The sequence below is a fragment of the Canis lupus genome, chromosome 13, assembly GCF_011100685.1.
Source record: "Canis lupus familiaris isolate Mischka breed German Shepherd chromosome 13, alternate assembly UU_Cfam_GSD_1.0, whole genome shotgun sequence".
NCBI classification, from domain to species: domain Eukaryota; kingdom Metazoa; phylum Chordata; class Mammalia; order Carnivora; family Canidae; genus Canis; species Canis lupus.
The window spans coordinates 257778-278599 of NC_049234.1; the positions used below are offsets into that span (position 1 = coordinate 257778).

Below are 20822 nucleotides of genomic sequence, written 5' to 3' on the forward strand. Positions count from 1 at the left end.
ACAGGCTCAGGTCTCAGGAAAAGCAGGCCAAAGGGTGTGATGGGTGTAAACGCTGGCAAGCACACGGTGTTGGGTGTGAAACTGGGAAGGCAGTGACAGCGGACGTGCTAAGACTGAGGGGTGGGTGGTTGAGTTTAAGGCCAGTCAAGTGGGTAAGAGAGTCTCTAAGTGCTTTCCTCAGGACTCACTGCTCTCTGGTCTGCAGCACCCATGTCCCTGGGACTCCCCATCTTTAGGGATGCTCAGGAGGGCTGCCCTCTTTAATGTGCATATGAGAATAGCTCAGGAGGGTCATGGGGAGATGGAGGCTGAAGTGCCATGGAAAGTGGAGCATGTCGTCACTGTTGCTAGTAAACAGCGCCAGAGGCACTTCCAAGGGACCAGTTGCCACTTGGAGCTCCAGACTGTGAGGTCATCTTTGAACCCTGCCATGTGGCTTGGCAGACAGCCATTGCTGCCTTACCTGACAGGATCCTGGAGGGGACTCAGAGAGGAAGGCAGGGCTGGGCTTGATTCCAGAGGCTTGAGCTGTTGTCACGAATTGGTGGTAATGACGATGTCAGTGATGAGAGGCAGTGGAGGTACAACCCAGAACACACTGAGCTGGGCACCTGAGGGACCTGGGTTCCAGTCTTGGCCCCATGTGTCTGCTGGTATATGTGTGTGTTTGTATGTGTGTCGGGGAGGGGATGGCTGGGGGGAATTGTTGAGGTTAGCATTGTAGCGTAAGGCCAGGTTATGGGACTTCGGATGCCACAAAGCACGGATACAGCAGGATTATTTCTCATGAACGTGTAATCAGCATTCTGATGAATCAATAGAACATTTTCAGGACCCCAAACTCCCTTCATGCCTCTTTCTATGCACTGACACCTAAGTGTAACCACTATCCTGATTCCTATGATAGTAGATTAGTTTTATCTATTTTGAATTTTATTTTGTTCAATAATATGTTTGTACATGTATGATGTTAATGCATGAAGTGGTAATTCATTCTTTTCTCTTGCTGCATAATATCTCATGTATGACTCCAGCACAGTGTATCATTTGGGTTCTTTCCATCAGTTCATTTTGAGAGGGAGTGACTACCTACCCACATGTCAGTTGTTATCAACTCAATCCAACCAGCAGAGAGTAAAAGACGTTGTGTAAGGTTATGGGGTGGGGCTGGATGAAGGGTTAATGTGTGTGTGTCTGTGTGTATGTGTGTGTGTGTGTGTTTTGGTGGGGTAGGTGGGGCAGTGTAGCATTACAACACAGGGCCAGGTGACAGGGCTTTGAATGCTAAACTAAGGAATCTAGATTTTATCCGATAGGCACGTGAAAGTTGGAAGTCACTGGCAGCTTTTGAGCAGGAGTCTGATTAGCACAATAGTGTGTTGGGAAGATTGAATTCAGCCCTGGTGCTAGATGGATTCAGTAGGAGAGACTTAGAAATAGTCTATTCGTTAGGACGAATGTTCAATTCCACCTTACAAAAAAAAAACCTGAAATAACAGTGGCTTAAAGAAGGAAGTTGATTTCTGTCTTGCATTCTAGAAGCCTGGAGGCAGTGAGTCCAGGGTGAGGGTGGGGTCAGGCACCCACAGTCCTGTGCCTTGCCTTACCATGTAGCACGGCTTCTGTTTCCATCGTGGATCATGGTTCAAAATGACTGCTGGGTATCCAGCCACGATGTCCTCATTCCAGCCAGGAGGAAGGGGAAAAGCAAGGAGGTCGTTCCCATCCCTCCTTTAGGATGCTTTTCAGAAGTTGTACATACCATGTCCACTGCCATCCCCTGGCCAGCATGTAGTCACAAAGGCAAGAAGGGAGAACTGGGAGCCATGGTCTTTATTCCAGCCTGTCACAAGTCTGGTTAAAAAGTGGGGGTAGGGGATCCTTGGGTGGTGCAGCGGTTTGGCGCCTGCCTTTGGCCCAGGGCGTGATCCTGGAAACCCGGGATCGAATCCCACATCAGACTCCCAGTGCATGGAGCCTGCTTATCCCTCTGCCTGTGTCTCTGCCTCTCTCTCTCTCTCTCTCTCTGTGACTATCATAAATAAATAAAAATTGAAAAAAAATTAAAAAAAAAGTGGGGGTAGTACTAAGAAAAGAGAGGAAGGAAGAAATTGGAGGATAACTGCCAGTGGTCTCTCTGATGGGAATAAAGTTCTAGGGCTGTGACCTTGGTATGTATGGAAAGGGAAGAAGACATGAGTGACATCATGGAGAAAAAAATGGCAGGACTTGGTGCTTGAGTGCATGGAAGGGAAAAAAAGATATGGAAGGAATGATCATATATACCAAAATATGAAGGAAAGGTTTTTTTTCCCCAAAAAAATTATTCCTTAGAAAAAGAAGAAATTGCCCTATATTTGAGGCCTTGCAAAGGCTCTCAAAGAACAGGGACTCTAGCAAATATTTTGAACAAACTGCTGTTTGGGGAAGGTACATTAAACATTCTCAAATCACAAAACACAATTAAACAATCTCAAATACACAAAACATTCTCAATCAATGTGCTAGTTTTAGATATGTATAGATACACATCAAAAGAATAAAAATTAACTCAAATTTTCTAATTATTTTTGAGGGCAGAATTTCACAATTCTGCAAGGATTGGATGATGCTGGATACAATCCTTTAAAGAACAACACAATGAATAACTAAGTTGCTGAGATGGTGATTTTGGGCCTCCAGGACATATACTGTCCTCATGTTACATAAGTGGCACCTGCTGACGGGAGATAAAACCTCCAGTGATAGCGTCAGCTATGGGTCTGGAAAGTGCTGTATCTCAGACAACTTAGACCAAGTGAAGAGGTTAGAAGACTCAAAAAGTATCTTTAGTGTTGACAGAATAGTGATGCTTAAAGGGCAAGCATTTGAAAACATTGTTTAATGAAACATTTTTAATGAAAAAAACCATATTTCCACAGTGATATATTGTTTTATAACTTAAACAGTTTTGAATGTGCATTTGTGACTAAGTTGATTAGTTATTATGACTAAATATTTGATATTTCACCTATATCCTTTTAAAATTACATATTTAACTTGGCCAAGAAATTTGAGGGAGAGAATCCTCCCATCATAGGAGATAGCCATCAGGGCCACCTATATTCAGGCAAATAAACTACAGAGAAAGACAAGAGCTAGGACTTGGCAGTTGTTAGCTGCAGAACTGGGGCCAGTTTGATTCAACATTTATTGGTCTTTTATTGGTCAGTAAATGTGTTTATTCAACATTTGTCTGTCTGTTTTCTAAAAACATATTTATAAAATTCAGCCCCCAGCACATGGGTGATACAGTAATGACAAGGTCCCAAGGAACAGCTCACAGACCAGTCAGGGAGACAGATCTGGTAGCAAGAAAAAGAAACCAAGTGCTAGAGCAGACAATGAACCCATTGTTAGCGGTGTATAGAAAAGTCAATCCTAATTGGGAAAATTGGAGAACATTTTAGAGAATGGGTAACACAATGAGCTGAGCCTTGAGGAATGAATGCAATTTTAATTAATGTAGAACTTCTAGGCCAAGGGACCAGTGTGGAGGGAGGCAGGCACCCAGCTATGACAAGAATCTGAGTTCCTCTGGCCTGAGAGATGGTGGGGAGAGGAGCTTGGCTTTGCCACTTAGCTAGCTCTCAGGCCTTGGAGAGTGCCCATCTGTGAATCTCAGTGTCTCATTCATGAAATTGGAAACTTGTTCACCTGACAGATTGATTGTAGGGATCGAATGAGATGATAATATACAAAATGCCCTGGCACATAGCAGGCACTTAAGTATGAATGGCCTACCCTCTTTTTATTCTTGTCCAGAGGCAGTTTACCACCTTGTAGAAAGCTATGTCCAGGCTACTTTAGGATGGCAGGATTGTGCTGGCCTGTGGCCTGCTGTAGGCCAAGAAGCATTCGCAAGCCACATCTCTCCTTTGACAGCTGACTCATTAAAACCCAGAGGGATAAGTTACCTAACTGGGGTCACATGGGGTATTCTAAAAGGGGCAGGCCTCTCCTTTCAAGGCCCACAGCACATCCTGCTGGCTTTGGTGGGATTCCACTCGCTTGACAATCTACTTGGAATGGTGATGCTTAGAAGAACCCAAGGCTGAGAGGGTCAGAGCGATCTCCTCTCTCTCCTTCCCCACCTTCTTGCTAAGGCTAAATGAAAAGACTCATTGTCCCATGGAGAGGAGAAAAAATGTGAAAACAAAAGTCCAAGTTGTTGTATTTTTTAAAAAATATTCTTTCTGTGCCCCTAAATGCTTCATGGAATCTGTTCAGATTGAATTAACTTCTGTTTCCCAGCACAAAAATCTCCCTATGCACATACATGAAAGGAACTGTTTCGCAAGCATCAGTCCACTTCCCAGCTAGAACTGGTTCCTGCTCTTCAAATGCAAGCAGCTCTAAGTGCCCAGCGAGAAACATTATTAATATGGGTTCCATGCACTGACCTTTTTTTCTTGTTTCACTGCCACTGCATTTTTTAAAAAAAAATCTATCTTGCCTGTATTAATATTGTCATATTGGTTTTATGTTGGTCTGTATACAATATTCTTTCCCCCATTCCTTTGGTTTCTTTCAAATAGCTTTTTTGAAGTATAGCTTACATACAATAAAATTAATTATTTTTAGGGGACAATTTGATGAGTTCTGACAAATGCATAGAGTCATGTGACCTCCACCATACTTGTGATATAAACACTTTCATCATCCACCCACCCACCCAGATTTCCCTTGTGTCCCTTTGTAGCTGATCTTTACCCACCCCCAGGCCCTGGAACCACTGATCTGCTTTTTGTCATATACTGTTTCTCTTTACTGAATGTCACATAAATAGAATCATATAGTATATGGTCTTTTTGTATCTGGCTGCTTTCACTCAACATAATTATTTTAAGATTCAACCTTTAATTGCTGAGTAGTAATCCATTGTGTGGATGCACTACAGTTTATTTTTCATTCATCAGTGTGTGGACATTTGAGTTGTATCCTGTTTTTAGCTTTTATAAATAAATAAATAAAGCTTCTATGAGCATCTGAGTATGAGTCTTTGTGTGAATGTGTTTTCCTATCTTTGGGGTAAATTCTAAGGATTGGGGTTGCTGGTGGCAAGATGAAATCTCTCAATCTCTCTAGGACTGATGCAGAACTTTCAGTGCTCAAACATGGACAGTTCTGGGAAACCAGGACAGCTGGTCACCTGTGCTGCATCATTTAGCAAACGTATATTGAATTCATGAGAAACTGGCGATTTGTTTTTCAGAGTGGCTGCACCATTTTGTATTCTTACCAGCAATGTATTAGGGTTTTCATTTCTCCACATATTCCCAATATCTGGTTATATCTGTCTTTTTAATTTTAGTTTTTCTAGTGGATTTGTCATGGAACCTCACTGTGGTTTTACTTTGCATTTTTCTAATGACTAAGAATGTTGAACATGTCTTCATATTTCTATTTGTCATCCAAATATCTTCTTTGCTGATGTGACTGTTCAGATATTTCACATATTTTCAGATGGGCTATTTGCCTTCTTCTTATTGAGTTTTTAAGAGTTCATATAGTCAGATATAAATAACAGATTAGATAGGTTGTACAAATCTTTTCTACCAGCTTGTGACTTGCCATGCCATTGCATTTTGAAGAAAGAGTTTTCAATATTTTCAGATACTAACATGTATTTTTAAGTTATATATTTGCATGTCATTATTCTATTATACTGGTCAATTTAATGTGCGTTAAATGGCTTAATATGACAAAATGAACAATGTGTACTTTACATTACTTGGTTTGATTGCATATTGATAAGAATACAGCAAGTAGCTTACTGAGCCCTTAGTATGTGCCATTCAGTGTTCTCTGTGCTTTATATATATGGACTCATTTAATCCGTACAAAACCAGGCCTATTTCTTATTCCCACTTTAAAGATGAGGAGACTGAGGCACTGACAGGATAGGAGTAACCTGCTCAGTGTTAAGACACCTAGAAATGCTTGGTTCTGTGTTTTCTTTTTCTTTAAGTAAGCTCTATGCGCAACATGGGACTTGAACTCACCACCTTGAGATCAGGAGTCTCATGCTCTACTGACCAAGCCAGCCATGTGCCCCATGTTCTGTTTATTTTTCACGCCCTACCCTTCACCTATCCTTAGTGCCTTTTGGTTAGTGATGGTGACCTGAAAACACAAGCAGTTCTTGAAATCAGCAGTAAACTCAACCACATGAAATGGTATTGTTTATTTTGAAAATGGTAATCACCCATCACGTCATGTCTCAAATGTTTGGATATAAATGCAAATATGTCAGGTTGGCAGTAGGCCTAGAGCACATGTTGTATAGTTTTGAAATAAAGGGGGACTTGGTATTTTCTCAGTTTGGACGAAGAAGGGGAAAGCAGTAAAATAATAAATCACATATAAATGACATAACACACTTACAATGTCATATAAAATGTGATACATACCCAGGAAGCTTGAAAGCAAATAGTAGATTTAAAACCAGAGAGAGAGGCAAAATCTTCTAAGTGTTCTTCCTTTTCTCAGAAGGAATCTCGGTTACAGCTATAAAAAGGGGCCAATCTAATTAGTGAAGAGTTTAATTCATTTAAAAAGTTGGGGGCAGTAGTTATCAGTAATGAGCCAGCGTGCTTTGGAGCTTCACCTCTTTATCAGCTGCACGACCTGAGGTAAATTATCTACCTTCTCTGAGTTACTGTTCAAATTAAATGACTTAATACATTTAAAGCATTTGGCCCAGTGCCTGGCACATAGTACGTGCTGAATAAATATTTGCTAGTTTTAATATAATTTTAATGCACAGGGAAAAGTGAGTTAGTTCTATACAGCAAGTGTGAGAAACTGTGGACTTTGAAGGTTGACAGCCTGGGTTTATCTCCAGGTCAATTCCTGAGAGCAATTTGTTGAAAGAACAAATCACTAATTACTGAGTTTGTCTTTTTTTTTTTTTTTTTTTTAAGTTTTAGGAGATAATCCTTGCCCTAGCCCCGTCCTGTTCCTGCCTCTGAGAGCAGAACAGCTATACTCTTTCACGAATTGTTTTCTAGGGATTTGGCTTGCAGCTGACTGCTGACTGGGCTTTCTGTTAGTCAATGAATTGGTAAATTGACCTGCTTTCCCTGGGTTTGAATCCCTGCTTTGCTACTTACTGTAGCTGTGTGACCTTGATCATGTTACTGAGCTTCTCTGAGCCTCTGTGTCCTCATCTCTAAAATGCAGAAGTAATAATTTTGATTTCTACGAGATAGATATGAAGATTAAATGAAGTCAGTTGGGTGAAATTGCCAAGCATGAAACAAGGACTTAGTAAAGATTTGACATGCAAATGATGTTACTTAAATGTTGTTCCTCTTTAAATCTTTCCCCCTCCCTACCTAATTTATATAAATTAATAAATTGCAATGACACTCATTATATTCATAGAAAATGAGAGAATAAATTTAAACCTAGTCTCAGGACATTACCTTCTCCATGAAGTTTAGCCAGGCAAGACAGTCTTTTTTTTTTTTTTTTTTTAGGATTTATTTATTTACTTGAGTGAGAGAAAGAGAAAGAGAAATAGTGAGGGGGGTAATAGGAAGGGACACAGAGAGAGAGAGAGAATCTCAAGCCAGTTCCATGCCAGGCAAGGAGCCTGACACAGGGCTTGATCTCATGATCCTGAGATCAAGTGTCAGATATTTAAACACCTGAGCTCCCCAGGTGCCCCCAAGCAAAATAATCTTGCTATCACTCACCATGTGGCCAAGTACCTTTGTCATCCCATGTGGAGCATGGAGATTGGCCATCCTGGGGAAACCTGGTTCTGATCATGTCGCTTCCCTGCTTAGAGTCCTAGTGAGCCTTTATGCCAGCCAGCCTCCAGCACCAATACAGAAAAGGGGTAAAGGTGATGCTGTTCTGGTAGACTGAGTGCTTCTCTGGTTGAAAATCCCCTTGCTCCTGCAGATCCCTGGAACTCAATTCAGAGTTAGAATCCTTATGCATCTAAGAGTCTCCTGCTCAACACCGGGTTTGATCCTATTCTTCTCTGGTCCCCTAGCTCCTTTGCTCATTTGCTTGTGCCCACTTCCCCATGTGTGCCAGGCACTATTCTGAGTGTGTATAAATTCACTCAATTAACTAATATTATCCCATAGTCCCACATGGCTCAGGAGGTTAAGTAGCTTGGCCAAGGTCATACACAGTGAATGTCCGTCAGGATTCAAAGCCAGGAAGATTGGTGCCAGAGTCCAAGCACTTAACTACTGCCCCATGCTGCCTCTTAATAGATGTGTGTGGGAGGCAGGGAGGCTGGGAGGCTTGCTATGTGATGCTACCTTATATCAGTCATACATTGATCCCTTGGGAATTTATATATAGTAATTTGTACCATACACTATTATTAGGCTGAAAGAATATGTTACTTGGAATCTTCAGATATAGTTTTTCCTTTTCCAAATCCAAGATATGATTATAATAATTGATAATAAATAATTGAGGAAAAATTTTAGGACAGATTTTTTTCCCCCTGTCAAGTTTTCCATTCAGTCTTACAGAAATGAAAGTGATGAAAAATTTTTAATATGCATACCCTGCGTAGAGTATCCAAGAACCTACCATTGGAAGTTACTTGACTTCTTAAGGATGAAACACATAAATGTCATTTTTATGGACAAGTGGCATTTCGATACTGAAAAAGATACCTGGCACAGCGGGTCTGTAGCCCCTAGAGTTCAAATAGACCTGGAAATCTCACCCTGCTTCTTTCTCCTATTTGTCACAGCTTTACCTTCTTCCTCTTCCTGAAGATGGAAAAGATGCTGGTGGGCTGCTTTCTGTTGGTCCTCGGACAGATCCTCCTTGTCCTCCCTGCTGAGGCCAAAGAGCGGACTCCCTGGAGGTCCATCTCCAGAGGGAGACATGCTTGGACCCATCCCCAGACGGCCCTCCTGGGTGAGTGACAGGGGCTCTACCTATGCAGCAAGCAGGAGGAGGTGGTTAAGTGTGGACCTCCAGACCCGGGGACGGATACATGTCAGTCGGGAAGCCTTTCTATCCCCGGGTCTCCGGGTGGGTGGGTGTGGGCAGGGGGGGTGGGGGGGTGCTGGGAGGGAATGGGTCTCGTCAGCCAGGAGTGCATGCAGTTTTCTTTCTTTCTTTCTTTCTTTCTTTCTTTCTTTCTTTCTTTCTTTCTTTCTTTCTTTCTTTCTTTCTTTCTTTCTTTCTCTTTCTTCTTCCTTCCTTCCTTCCTTCCTTCCTTCCTTCCTTCCTTCCTTCCTTCCTTCTTTCTTTCTTTCTTTCTTTCTTTCTTTCTTTCTTTCTTTCTTTTCTTTCTTCTTTCTTTCTTTTTTTTTTTGCATGCAGTTTTCAAAATGAAACTGAAACCTTTCTGTTTCAAAGCCTTCCATTTAATCTGAGGCTCATGGCTTTTCTCCAATATGCAAGGAAAAGATCTAAAAAGGGCCTGGTTGTACTTGTCTGGACAAGGGTGTTATGAGAGTTTTTTTTTTTTATTGGATTTGTCCAACTAATCTGTGTTAATAATGCTTCCCTGTTTGACAGCAGGGGGAAAAGAGCAGGAGGTTTGTAGGAGGTGGGAGCAGCTGCAGAAAAGAGGTGGGGACACTGTCAAGATATCAGGAAGAGATAATATTGAGGTTCTGTTATGAACATGTTTTCTTCAGGTGAATTTTTCTCTTTCTCCAAGAAAAAGGAAAGATCATGAGAACATGCAGACTATGGATAAATGAAGCTGGTTGTAAAAACAGGCTCTGGTAAGCCCAGGATGTGGAGGGAATAAGAATATTGGCCAGTGGAAAGAGAATGAGTTTTGGCAAGACCTGGGTTCAAGTCCTGGCTCTGACGGCTTACCAGATGTGTATACTTAGGCAGTGTTGTCCCTCTGAAGTTCAGTTCCCCACCCATAAAATGGGAATGCTAATGCTGACCTGGGAATATTTTTGTAAGGAGAAAATAAATAATAAATGTAAATTGAAGGTATGCAATGAATGATAGCATTACTATCATGGTCACTCTTTGAAGTTCTCTGAAACTATGTTTTATAGCCTGTCAGCCGGCTGACAGAATCTGGCTGCCTACAAAGGTCATTGAGCAAACTGCCCAATTGCCCGGCAGCCTCAGCATTCAAAATCATAATCAGAGACCAGGGGAACCCAACACACTCTTTTGAGAGGTTAGCATCTTTACTGATGTTAACTAAATGATGGCCCCATGATCCTGGACCTGCCATATCTTCAGTCTTCGGAGACTCTCTGTTTCCATAGTGACATAAACATAGGACTTTTGCAAGTGTGGCAAGGATTGGGGGATGTTTATTACACTGATGGAAGAACTTCTCAAAAACAAATTTCAAGAGATTCCTGGGTGGATCCCCTGGTTAAGTAAGTGTCTGCCTTTGGCTTGGGTCATGATCCCGGGTTCCTGGGCTCAAGCCCCACATTGGGCCCCCTGCTCAGCAGGGGAGTCTGCTTCCTCCTCACCTTCTGCCTCTTAAAATCTTAAAAACCCCCACAAATTTCAAGGTGATAAACATGTATATACATGTATGTATGTATGTATGTGCGCACAGATGCTCGTGGAGAGAGAGACAGACTGAGCATGCCTGATCCTACTGCACCAGCAGCAGTTGCACAGCTAGGTTTCTGATGGGGCTTTCAGAATGAGCCACCACACACTTAGCTGGAAAAGCATAGTCCTCTTGGCCCTAAATACCTCCCCTCACACACTGGGTCTTCCCTAGCTGGCAACATTCGCTGCCCTCTCCTTGGCCTCAAGCTCAGGCTCTGAAGTAGAAACTCTTTGTCTTCTGAAATCAGAGAAGCCAAAGGCATCAACCCACCTCCAGTATTACACCACCTTCCCCCCTCACACCTCTCCCATCCCATTCCTCATTTTGCCAGAGAATGTACCAGGGCCTAGGGGGAGAATGGGACATTGCACATCTCCCTGCCCCCGAGAGTGCCAGGGGCCGCTCCCGGACGTGCTGGAGGCTGCTGGACTCGTGAACGTGCTTGAATGAGAATCATGAAGCCAGAAGGCAAACACAACTTTGGCCTGGATTCTCAAGTGTCACCTGCTTGTGGTCTTCCTCTGACAGGGAACAAAGCTGCAGAAGCCACATTCACTGTAGTCCTTGCCCTGTTCTGTGACTTTCTCTTTATTCTTAGAATATGATGTCTTCCGTGTTGAGTGTTCCCTTTTCTTGGCTTCTTGGTTTTGATGTTCTTTTTTTTTTTTTATTTTTATGATAGTCACACAGAGAGAGAGAGAGAGAGAGGCAGAGACATAGGCAGAGGGAGAAGCAGGCTCCATGCACCAGGAGCCCGACGTGGGATTGGATCCCGGGTCTCCAGGATCGCGCCCTGGGCCAAAGGCAGGCACTAAACCGCTGCGCCACCCAGGGATCCCCTGGTTTTGATGTTCTAACGATTGCCCAGGCACGTTTCACTTTTGTGGCAAATCGTGGTGGCTGTATTTAAGGTATGCCCTGAATGAAGGATTTCACTAGTTACTTACTTGCAGGGGTGTCTCTGAAAGTTTAACAGAGAAACAATTGTTGCTTAGGTTAATTCTTCATTTGAATGTTCTGATTTTTTTTAAGTTTATATTTTTTTGGTATTTTTTTATTGGAGTCGATTTGCCAACATATAGCATAACACCCAGTGCTCATCCCGTCAAGTGCCCCCCTCACTGTCTGTCACCCAGTCACCCCATCCCCCCACCCTAAAGTTTATATTTTATGTGTAAATTCAAGTCAGAGTTCCAGTAACAATTTAAGCTAATTAAAAAAAAATAATGAGGGACACCTGGGTGGCTTAGTGGTTGAGCATCTGTCTTTGGCTGAGGGCATGATCCTGAAGTCCCAGGATTGGGTCCCATGTTGGGCTTCCTGCAGGGAGCCTGCTTCTCCCTCTGCCTGTGTCTCTGCCTCTCTCTCTCTGTGTCTCTCATGAATAAATAAATAAAATCTTTATAAAAAATTAAAATAAAAAAATAAGGCATGTATTTATCTGCCCCTGCTATGAATGATTGCAGGCTGCCCAGGTGGTAATCAGTGACGTGTGTCCACATGGGCTTATCTCCTACCTCATTCATTCATCTGGAGTATCTGCTATGTGGCAGATGTAGGGGGTTTAAGAACAACAACCACCCTCAGGAAGCATGTGTGTGGTAGGAGAGACAAATGTGTAAATAGATCATTAATTTGATGGAATCAATGAGCAACAGAAGCAACATTAGCTGGGTGGTAGCCCTACTCTGTATACTCAGCACAAGGCAGTGGGTCTCAAACATTCTGGTCTCAGGATCCTTTTACAGCAAAAAATTATTAGGATCCCAAAGGGCTTCTGTTTATGAGGGCTACATCTATTGATATTTCCTGGATTATAAATTGAAATGGAGAACTTAAATATATATGAATTAATTAGTTAATTTAAAAATAACAATAATAAACTCACAACATAACCCATAACATAAATAAAAATACATGTATAAAAATGCCATTTTCTAAGTTAAAAAAATAGAAGAATGGCACAGTTCTACATCTTTGATTTACTGTCTGGCTTATTCGAAGACAGCTGGATTCTTACCTTATCCATTCATAATGTTTTGGTTGGACTGCGTGAAGAGAATATGGCCTCACAGATACATAGTCTGAGAAAGGAGAAGCATTTTAATAGCCTTTTTATATAATTGTGAACATCCTTTTTTGACATGACACCAAAACTTGACAAATTATAGTTTCTTAAAGGTTAGTTGCAATGTGGAGACTAAAGCCACATTAATAAAATTTTCACGCTTTATGTACTCATGAGAAAATAAGAATATAAAAAGCAAACATTCATGCTATTATGGATATAGTTCTGACCTACGGGCCTTTGAAGGGATCTCAGGGACCCTTAGGGATCCCCAGACCACACTTTGAAAACAGCTGGTTTAGGGCAGCATTCCTAGTGAAGACAGGGATCCTCCCTGAGGGGCAGAAGGAGTGAGGCTAGAGCATGCAGGTGGGATCTGGCCAGGCACTGGGGACTGCCACATCTGTGAGGCTGGTGGTCTAAGCTGGAAACAGGCCTGAAGGAGGGAACCAAATCACTGAGGGCCCAGGGCCTGTGGGGCCCTGACAGAGAGTTTGGGCTTCATTTGTCAGAGATGGGAACCCTGGAAGACTTTTAGCAGGCAACAGTAGTGATCAGTGCTGACCCTCAGTCCACTCACTCTGACATCTGGACTGCCTCAGCCTCTCTGGGCTGTGGCAAAGGGTAGGGAGAGACTACATGTGTAGGTTACCAACCCCTTCTCCAGCCCCAAGTCCCTCCCGGGCAATCATGCTAGCCAATGGAGTTGGGGCTGCAGGTGCCCTGTGCCCAGAGGAGAAGCCCGTGAAAGCCTCCAGATTCATATGCTTTGTAGTCATTCTTTATCAGTGGCACACATCACCTCCCCAACACCCAAACTCCTCCTTAGGTTCCCTTCAAGGTCAATAACCAGGAGTCATGTGGCCTCCACACTTAATTACTGTCTGTTTTACTTGTGCGCAATTTTGCATTTTTTCTCTTTCCTATATTGCTATTTGGGGATGGACCTATTGCCAGGGCAACCAGTGGATTCCTATTAGCCTTTTGGAAACCTTAACCCTTTGCCCCAACTTCTCCCGTACTCCTGACTCCCCTCACTTCTAGATGGAGAATGAACAAACTGTCTATGCTTCTCAGGGCTGGCTCTACCTGTTGTCTTTTAGGAGGTCTTGTTGACATCTGCCTTCTTTTCTAAATTTACCAATCTAGCTCATTTCGTTTCTCCTAATGAACCTCAAAACCTTTTCCTTTCTCTTCTGATCCACACAGAAATCATGTGTGTGTTTTAAAAGAGAATGTTTTAAGTGGGAGATAGAGATTTTCAAGGAGGCTGGCCCAATAGTATGGTCAAGGGGTGGTGGGAGCAGAACTCACACACACACCCCACCCCTGCCAACACATACTCTGCTAGGAAAAATTCAAGAGGTGTTCAGGGGTAGAGGCTACAAAATTTAATGAAATTTCTTCACCATGGTTCATTTACTACTTAAAAATAAAGCTAATGAAGACAATGTAAGAACTCACTGTATACAGCCCCAAGTTCTGTTCCTTGGAAATCACAGGACTTATGAGGGACTTATTTTTATTTCTGCATACATTTCTAAGTAAACCTGACATGAGAATGTTAGTAAAATTGCAGTGTGTTTCATGTAAGAACCTGAAACCTCCTAAATTAGCAATGTGACTGAAGGAACGGACCAGCCAAGAGAATTAAGTGTCAGAATGTCCTACTTTCTGTTGCCAATGGAAGTTTTTGTCTCTGTTGATAATTATTAACATTTTCAGCGTTGGCTGCCAGTAAATGAATTTCCACATCCTAAAACAATCCTCCTAATTGACATGTGCTGGCACCCTCAGTGAGGGAGGACAGCAGATGCCATAGTTTTTGGCTCCTGGAGTGACAGACCCATTGAGACCACAAGTCTTACACACCCTGAAGCCACTTAATCAAGATTTGAACTTTGTCTCCTTCCCTGAGCTTGCAGGGGCTTTGTTTACCCTCTTTCTTCTACCTGGCATATCTTCCCTTGGCCAAGGCCTGTTATCAGCCAGGGCCAGCTCAAGGGCCAGCTCCTCCCTCTCCCAGGCGGGCAGGACCCTCTTGGGATGGGCCTCGTACATCGCAGGTCCTCTGTAAAGGTGTCTTATATTTCAAGGAGTACCAGTGGCACTTACCCCAGATAGATTCCTATTTTAGTTATTTTTGTACTTGTCTCGTTTTTACCTTTAGACTATACACTTTTGAAGGTAAAGACTGTTTCTTGAGACTCCTGGGTGCCTCAATGGTTGAGTGTCTGCCTTTGGCTCAGGGCATGATCTCGGGGTTCTGGGATCGAGTCCCACATCAGGCTCCTCACAGAGAGCCTGTCTCTCCCTCTGCCTGTGTCTCTGCCTCTCTCTGTGTGTCCCTCATGAATAAATAAATAGAATCTTTAAAAAAAAAAAAACTGTTTCTCATGTGTCACAGCACCTCTGAAGGTTGCTCTCATTTATGGAGCCCCTGCTGTGAGTAGGGACATACTAGCTCATTTAATCTGAGAGAAAAAAGACAAAACACTGGAAGGCGGGTTATTGGTTTATCTCACTTTCAGAAGAGGATGCCCAGGCCTAGAGAAGTTAAGCAATAGGTGCCCACTCCCACCCTCACCCCTCTTAGGGAGAAGATGCGTGGCTTAGGGGAAGAGGTGTTTTTGAACAAAGAAAAAGGCACCTCACACTCGAAATTGCTCCCTTAGCAGTTTTTGAGCAGACCATGAAATGCCCATCTATATTTGGAGGTGCTGCTGCCACTGCTGCTGGTTACCCTGGGGTCTGAGGACCTCAAGCCCTGGTGCTGGTCCAGCCCACAGCAGAGCTCAGTGCTTGTTGAACGACTGAGTAGATGAGATGTACAGATGGTTGATTTCATTTCCATTTGGATGTTTCCAGTCTTGATTCCACTTCTACTTAGCAGGTGACACTGGGCAAGTTGCTCTGTCCTCCAGGGTGTTCATTTAGAAAGGGAGGTGGTTGAAGTCAGTGATCTTCAGGTCTCATCTAGGATGTGATGACATCATTGATTCCGTGCCTCCTGATGTCCCTTCTCTGGCTCCTATGGTGAAACCTCCAGTGTAATCCTTGGTTTTCTTTCACTTTCTCCATCTGGGAGAGCAAGATGGAATCATATTCCGGAGGCTGAGGAAGGAGAAGTTTTGACACAGAAAAGGTGGGGCAATAGAATCAGGTAGGAGGGTGGGCGGTAGGATCAAGTAGGGGAGAGGGGTGGGACAGCAGTATCAGGCAGGGGGTGCAGTGGAGCAGTAGGATCAGATAGGGTGGTAGAGGGCACAGCAGGATCAAGCAGGGAGCAGAGGTGTGGCAGTAGGATCAGGTAGGGTTTGTTGGGGCAATAGTATCAGGCAGGGGTGGGGTGGAGCAGTGAGATCAAGCAGGCGGACTGGGAAGTGGTAGGATCAGGCAGGGGAATGGGGCAGGGGGATAAGGCAGGGAGACAGGGGCAGGGGGATGAGGCAGTAAAGCAATGTTGCTCAAGCTTTATTGTGCACACACTACTGGTCCCTGACCTCAGAGTGTTTGGTTCAGGAGGTCTGGGTTGGGACCTGAGAGGTTGCATTTCTGGCGATTTCAGTTTGAGAACCAGTGTAGAAGAGAACTCTAGAAGGTGGTGCCCATGCAGCGGGAAAAGATCTTGGGAGGAGATGCTGTGGGACATGAGCCAGAAACACAGTGCAGGGATGAGTAACAGCTGCTAGAAAGACTGCAGTTGGACAGTGTAACTAACTGGAAGCCGGGCCCACCCCTCCTGCTAGCATTTTTCTACCCGGGGAAGTTGGCAAAGGTGGGCCTCCCCCCGCCCCCCCGCCCAAGGAGAGCCAGCCTCTTACAGCAGAGTGGTTAACACACATCTAAATAATCAGGTGGCTGGGGTGTGTCTTTGTCATCAGACCTGATTATAAAAATGAAGGTTGATGGGTAGAGCCTATCAAATTGTTTTCACTATAGCAGAGACTTTCCAAAAATAAAGTCCTTTGACATGAAAGCCCAGCCCCTCCTCAGCCCCCCTGCAGCTGCAGCTAGGACTTGGTGGGGGCTGCCTGGCTGCTGCTCAGCCCAGATGGGTGAAATGCATCTGGTCATGCCTGTGCTCTCTACTTGTGTAAACCAATATCCCTCTTACCATTCATGTTTAATAAACTGTATAAACTGAATTCCTCATTCCTATCTTGTAATTAATACTGGAAGAATTTTTTTTTTTAAAAAAAAGCATAGTATCTGATTTGCAATAAGCTGCAAAGTTAAAAGCTTTCCTAGCCAGTGAATAAATAACTTGATTTCTTTTCTCCTACAGATTCTCTCTCTCCCCTTCTTTCTTTTCTTTTCTCTATTAAACTCTCTAACCCCTTCCTTTTCCGTAACTCTCCTTTATCTCTCCCTCTTGAATCTCTCCCTCCTTCCCTCATTTCCTTCTTCAGTTCCAGAATGTTTTATCCTCAGCTTGCCCATATGTCTGCCACCTGCAGTGTGTATGTGAGTAGGAATGGCAGTGGGGGACATCCTCTCTGTGGGTGGCATAGCCAATTTTCTCTTCTTTGATGGCTTGTCCTGTCAGAGGGCAAGGCATACAATCTTACCCCTCTGGCCAGTCATGCCCCAGGTCTCCCTAACTGATGTTAATAAGTAAAGTAATGATAATGAGGGGTGTCTTTTTTTGGAGGTGTGAGGAGACCATCTACTATGTGTCAGGCACTGTACTAGGCAGCTCACACTTCACCTTGCACATATTATCCCCATTTTACAGATGAAGAAACTGAGCCTTAGAGAGGTTAAATGTCTTGCTCAAAGTCATATAACCATTGAGCTGCAGAGGTGGGATGTGAGAATACAATGTGCCTTTTCCTCTGTTCAAACCCTTTTCTGGAACCCTACCTCTTCTGTTCTATCCAACCCAATTGGACTCATCTTTCAGGGCTCAGTGTAAGCATTCCTAGTCTTTTAAGTTGGGACTTAGTCCCTCAGCAGTACACTCCCCCGGCCTGCCATATGTCCCCGCATTGCACTTACAGCCTGTACAGGGATTGCCTGCTTCATTGTCTCTATTGTAGCGACAGTGATTAGTAACGGGCAGGAATACAAGAAGTGCTTGATAAACACCTAGAGGAGTAAGTGAACTAACATGTGAACAAAGAGGAGTATCTAGAGAGGAGCCGCCAGGCTGTTGAAGGTTTCTGAAGCTAGAGCATATGGAAACGATTCGAAAGACCTAAGGATGTTTAGCTTGGGAAAGTAGAAGGGCTCTCTGAAGGCTGTGTTACAGAGGAGTCCAAGCTTGTTATCAAGACCTTACAGAGGAGACAGAGAACCAAACACCTATGCTTTCAAGGAAACAAGTTTTCCTTCCATAGGAAACTCTTCAGCCACCAAATTAGCCCAGGAAGGAAACAGCTTGCTTCCTTGGGCTTGGGGATGTGAGAAGCCTTGTGTAGGGGCTTAAATAAATCTCTGATCTGTGAGCCCTCATGTTCCATGGAGTTGCCTGCAGAATTAGGAATTGAACTAAGAGATAAGAACTTTCCTATTAAGAAAAAAAAAAAAAAAAAGCTGAATATTTGCTTTCCAAGAACAATCTGCCTTAGGAGCTATTTATTTATTTATTTATTTATTTATTTAATAAGCCTTTCCAATAACATATATTAAGCAAGGGAGAAACTGAGAAATTTTTAGTGATTGGCAACATAATAATTTGTTGAATCCCTGGGTTTCACTTCTAGCAATGTTAACTGAATGAATGAATGAAAAGAATGATTACAGGTTAATTGTATTCACGATTTTGGTTAATTCTGTACAGCTTGTAGTCAGTGAATATGACTAGACCTTTACTATCCATGGCTTAATAGCCATCATAGAACAGGAGTTTTTAACCTAAGTAGGATACTTTAAATTTTTTATATTAAATTTTATCTTCTTCATTTAAGTTATTCATTCTTGATTAATATCTTTCTCTTGCTTAACGTAGCAATTTAGTATCATTCACAAATTTGATAAAATGCTTTCTCTTTCTTCATGACCCCACTGAGAATATTAAAAGAATATTTTATATTCTTTTGAAATGGTTATAAAGAATAATCTTTACCTTTAAAAATTCATGTTTAAATATTTAATGACCACTAGATATTGAAAATACAAGAGGAGATAATTTCAAAAGTTGCCTGAGTGATCAACTTATACTTATTTCATGCATTTTTGAGAGGAAATATTACAGACTTAGTTTGCTGGGGCCACCATAACAAAGTACCATACATTGGGTACCTTAAACACCATATTTTTATTTTCTCACCTTTCTGGAGGTTAGAAATCCATCAAGGTGTTGGCAAAATTTTGTTTTTTTCTGAGGCCTCTTTCCTAGGCTTGCTGAAGGCTGCCATTTCCCTGTGTCCTCACGTGGTCTTCCCTCTGTAAATGTCTCTACATCTAAGGTTCCTCTTATAAGGATGCCAGTCATAGTAGATTGGAACCCACCTTAATGATCTCCTTTGACTTTAATGACCTCTTTAAGAACCCCATCTCCAAATACAGTCACAATTCTGAGGTACAAGGGTTTAAGATTTCAACTTATGGATTGTGGGGGACACGATTCATCTCCTAACAAGTTGCTCTGCCTTTTGCTTTCATTTGTAGAGGACAGTGTGTCTTCCTTGACACTTTGCTAAATAGCTTCTTTTTCCTCTCTGATTCACTTTGTATTCCCATTTCAGGGTGATATAACTGTTACATATGCCAGGGAAGCACGCTCAAAGATCTCAGAGATGTGGATGTTTCTGAGTCCATAAAGCAGGTCAGACGAACGTGGTGGGTCGGACAGCCAACATCCTAGGGCTGGAGATGGGAAACCAGTACACTGTAGCCAGGATGTGAAGCCAAGTCTGAGTAAGACTTTTTTCAAAAGCCAAGATATAGAACGACCAGCTCAGAAAAGCCTTCTTTCAGTATATCCAGAGGAGGCTGATTTATAGGGAAAGATGAAAGGAGGGCCATGTGTTCTTTGGCTGCACAGAGGACAGGGGGCTGGGCAAGGAGGAAGTAGGGAGGAAGGTATCATAAGGCTGCAGCCAGCCAAGGAGTACAAACATCAAAGAAGAAGCTGATGGCCAGATGTACAAAGAGCTGATGCAGGGGAAGGGTCTAGAGGAGAAACAAGAGGAATGTGGGCATCTGACCACATAGGCTCAGAGCCAAGAGGGGCCTTAGGAAAGACAGGATACATGATGTGCAGTGTGGGGCATTTGGCCATGAGAAACCTGGGAAAATTTGCCTCAGGGACCTTTAAAGTCAGGTTGGACCATAATGTAAACTGTGGAGGAATCCAGTCCAGAGGGCTCAGATCTGGCCAAGGCTGTGAGAGGCTGCTTTCCATCTCTAGTTCTTGATTCCCTAGCGATGACACCAGGGCTTGTTTCAGTGTACGGGATCCATTCACTGAATGAGTATGTACCGAGAATCCCCAGGTTACAAGCGCTGTGCTGGGCCAAGTGAAAGATGCAGAATCCTTAAATGTTTGGGACTCATCACTGGGGTCTCCAGGGGAGCGTGCCCTTCTCCTAGAGGGACCACTCACCCATATATGCCCAGACACCAGGCTCCCTGGGGCATCCTGTCTGATTGTCTCATCTATTGAAGGAAGCAGGCCCCTCCACTCCCCTGGTCCAGTCAAACTTAATTTGTTTCCAAAATGAAGAGAAATAGGAAAGCCATTAATTTTACCTAGCTATTTTTCTGTACCAAAATCTTATAGTTCCAATACATTATTTTTTGTTTCATGATTTGCCTCAGTTTTATCATTTATTCATTCATTAAACAGATAGGCATTGAATATCTGTAGCGGGCAAGGACAGCATTGTTTTGGGTGCTGATGATATTGCAGAGTTACATCTGGCCCACTACCTGTCACGTTTTAGGGTTTGATGCAGATTCCCTAGTTGTGGGCAGCATGGGTCTTTTGGGGGAAAATTTTTATGGGATCCACTAGAGAAGTCCTCCAGAGCCAGTGGAACGTATTCATCAAGCCATCTGGGCTTGATGCCTTCTGTAGAGAGGATATATCAGACAACTAATTTGATTTTTTTTTAAACAGTCATTAGCCTATTTGGGTTTCCTATTTCTTCTTGAGTCTATTTTGATAATTGGCATTTTCCTTAATTTGTCTGTATTTTCAGATCCATCGGCATACATAAAAAAATACAG

The 20822-nt window shown here is 43.0% G+C and overlaps 1 protein-coding gene across 6 annotated transcripts in view; it reads left to right on the plus strand.

Annotated features, from left to right (window-relative positions):
* Positions 1-20822, plus strand: part of MATN2 (matrilin 2) — a 146203-nt gene that overhangs the window by 2057 nt on the left and 123324 nt on the right. For all 6 annotated transcript variants that reach the window (XM_038555136.1, XM_038555132.1, XM_038555134.1 and 3 more), the window contains exon 2: positions 8771-8940. In XM_038555136.1, the coding sequence (XP_038411064.1) occupies positions 8796-8940 (145 nt within the window). In that variant the 5' untranslated portion in view covers positions 8771-8795. The remainder of the gene's footprint in view (positions 1-8770; positions 8941-20822) is intronic.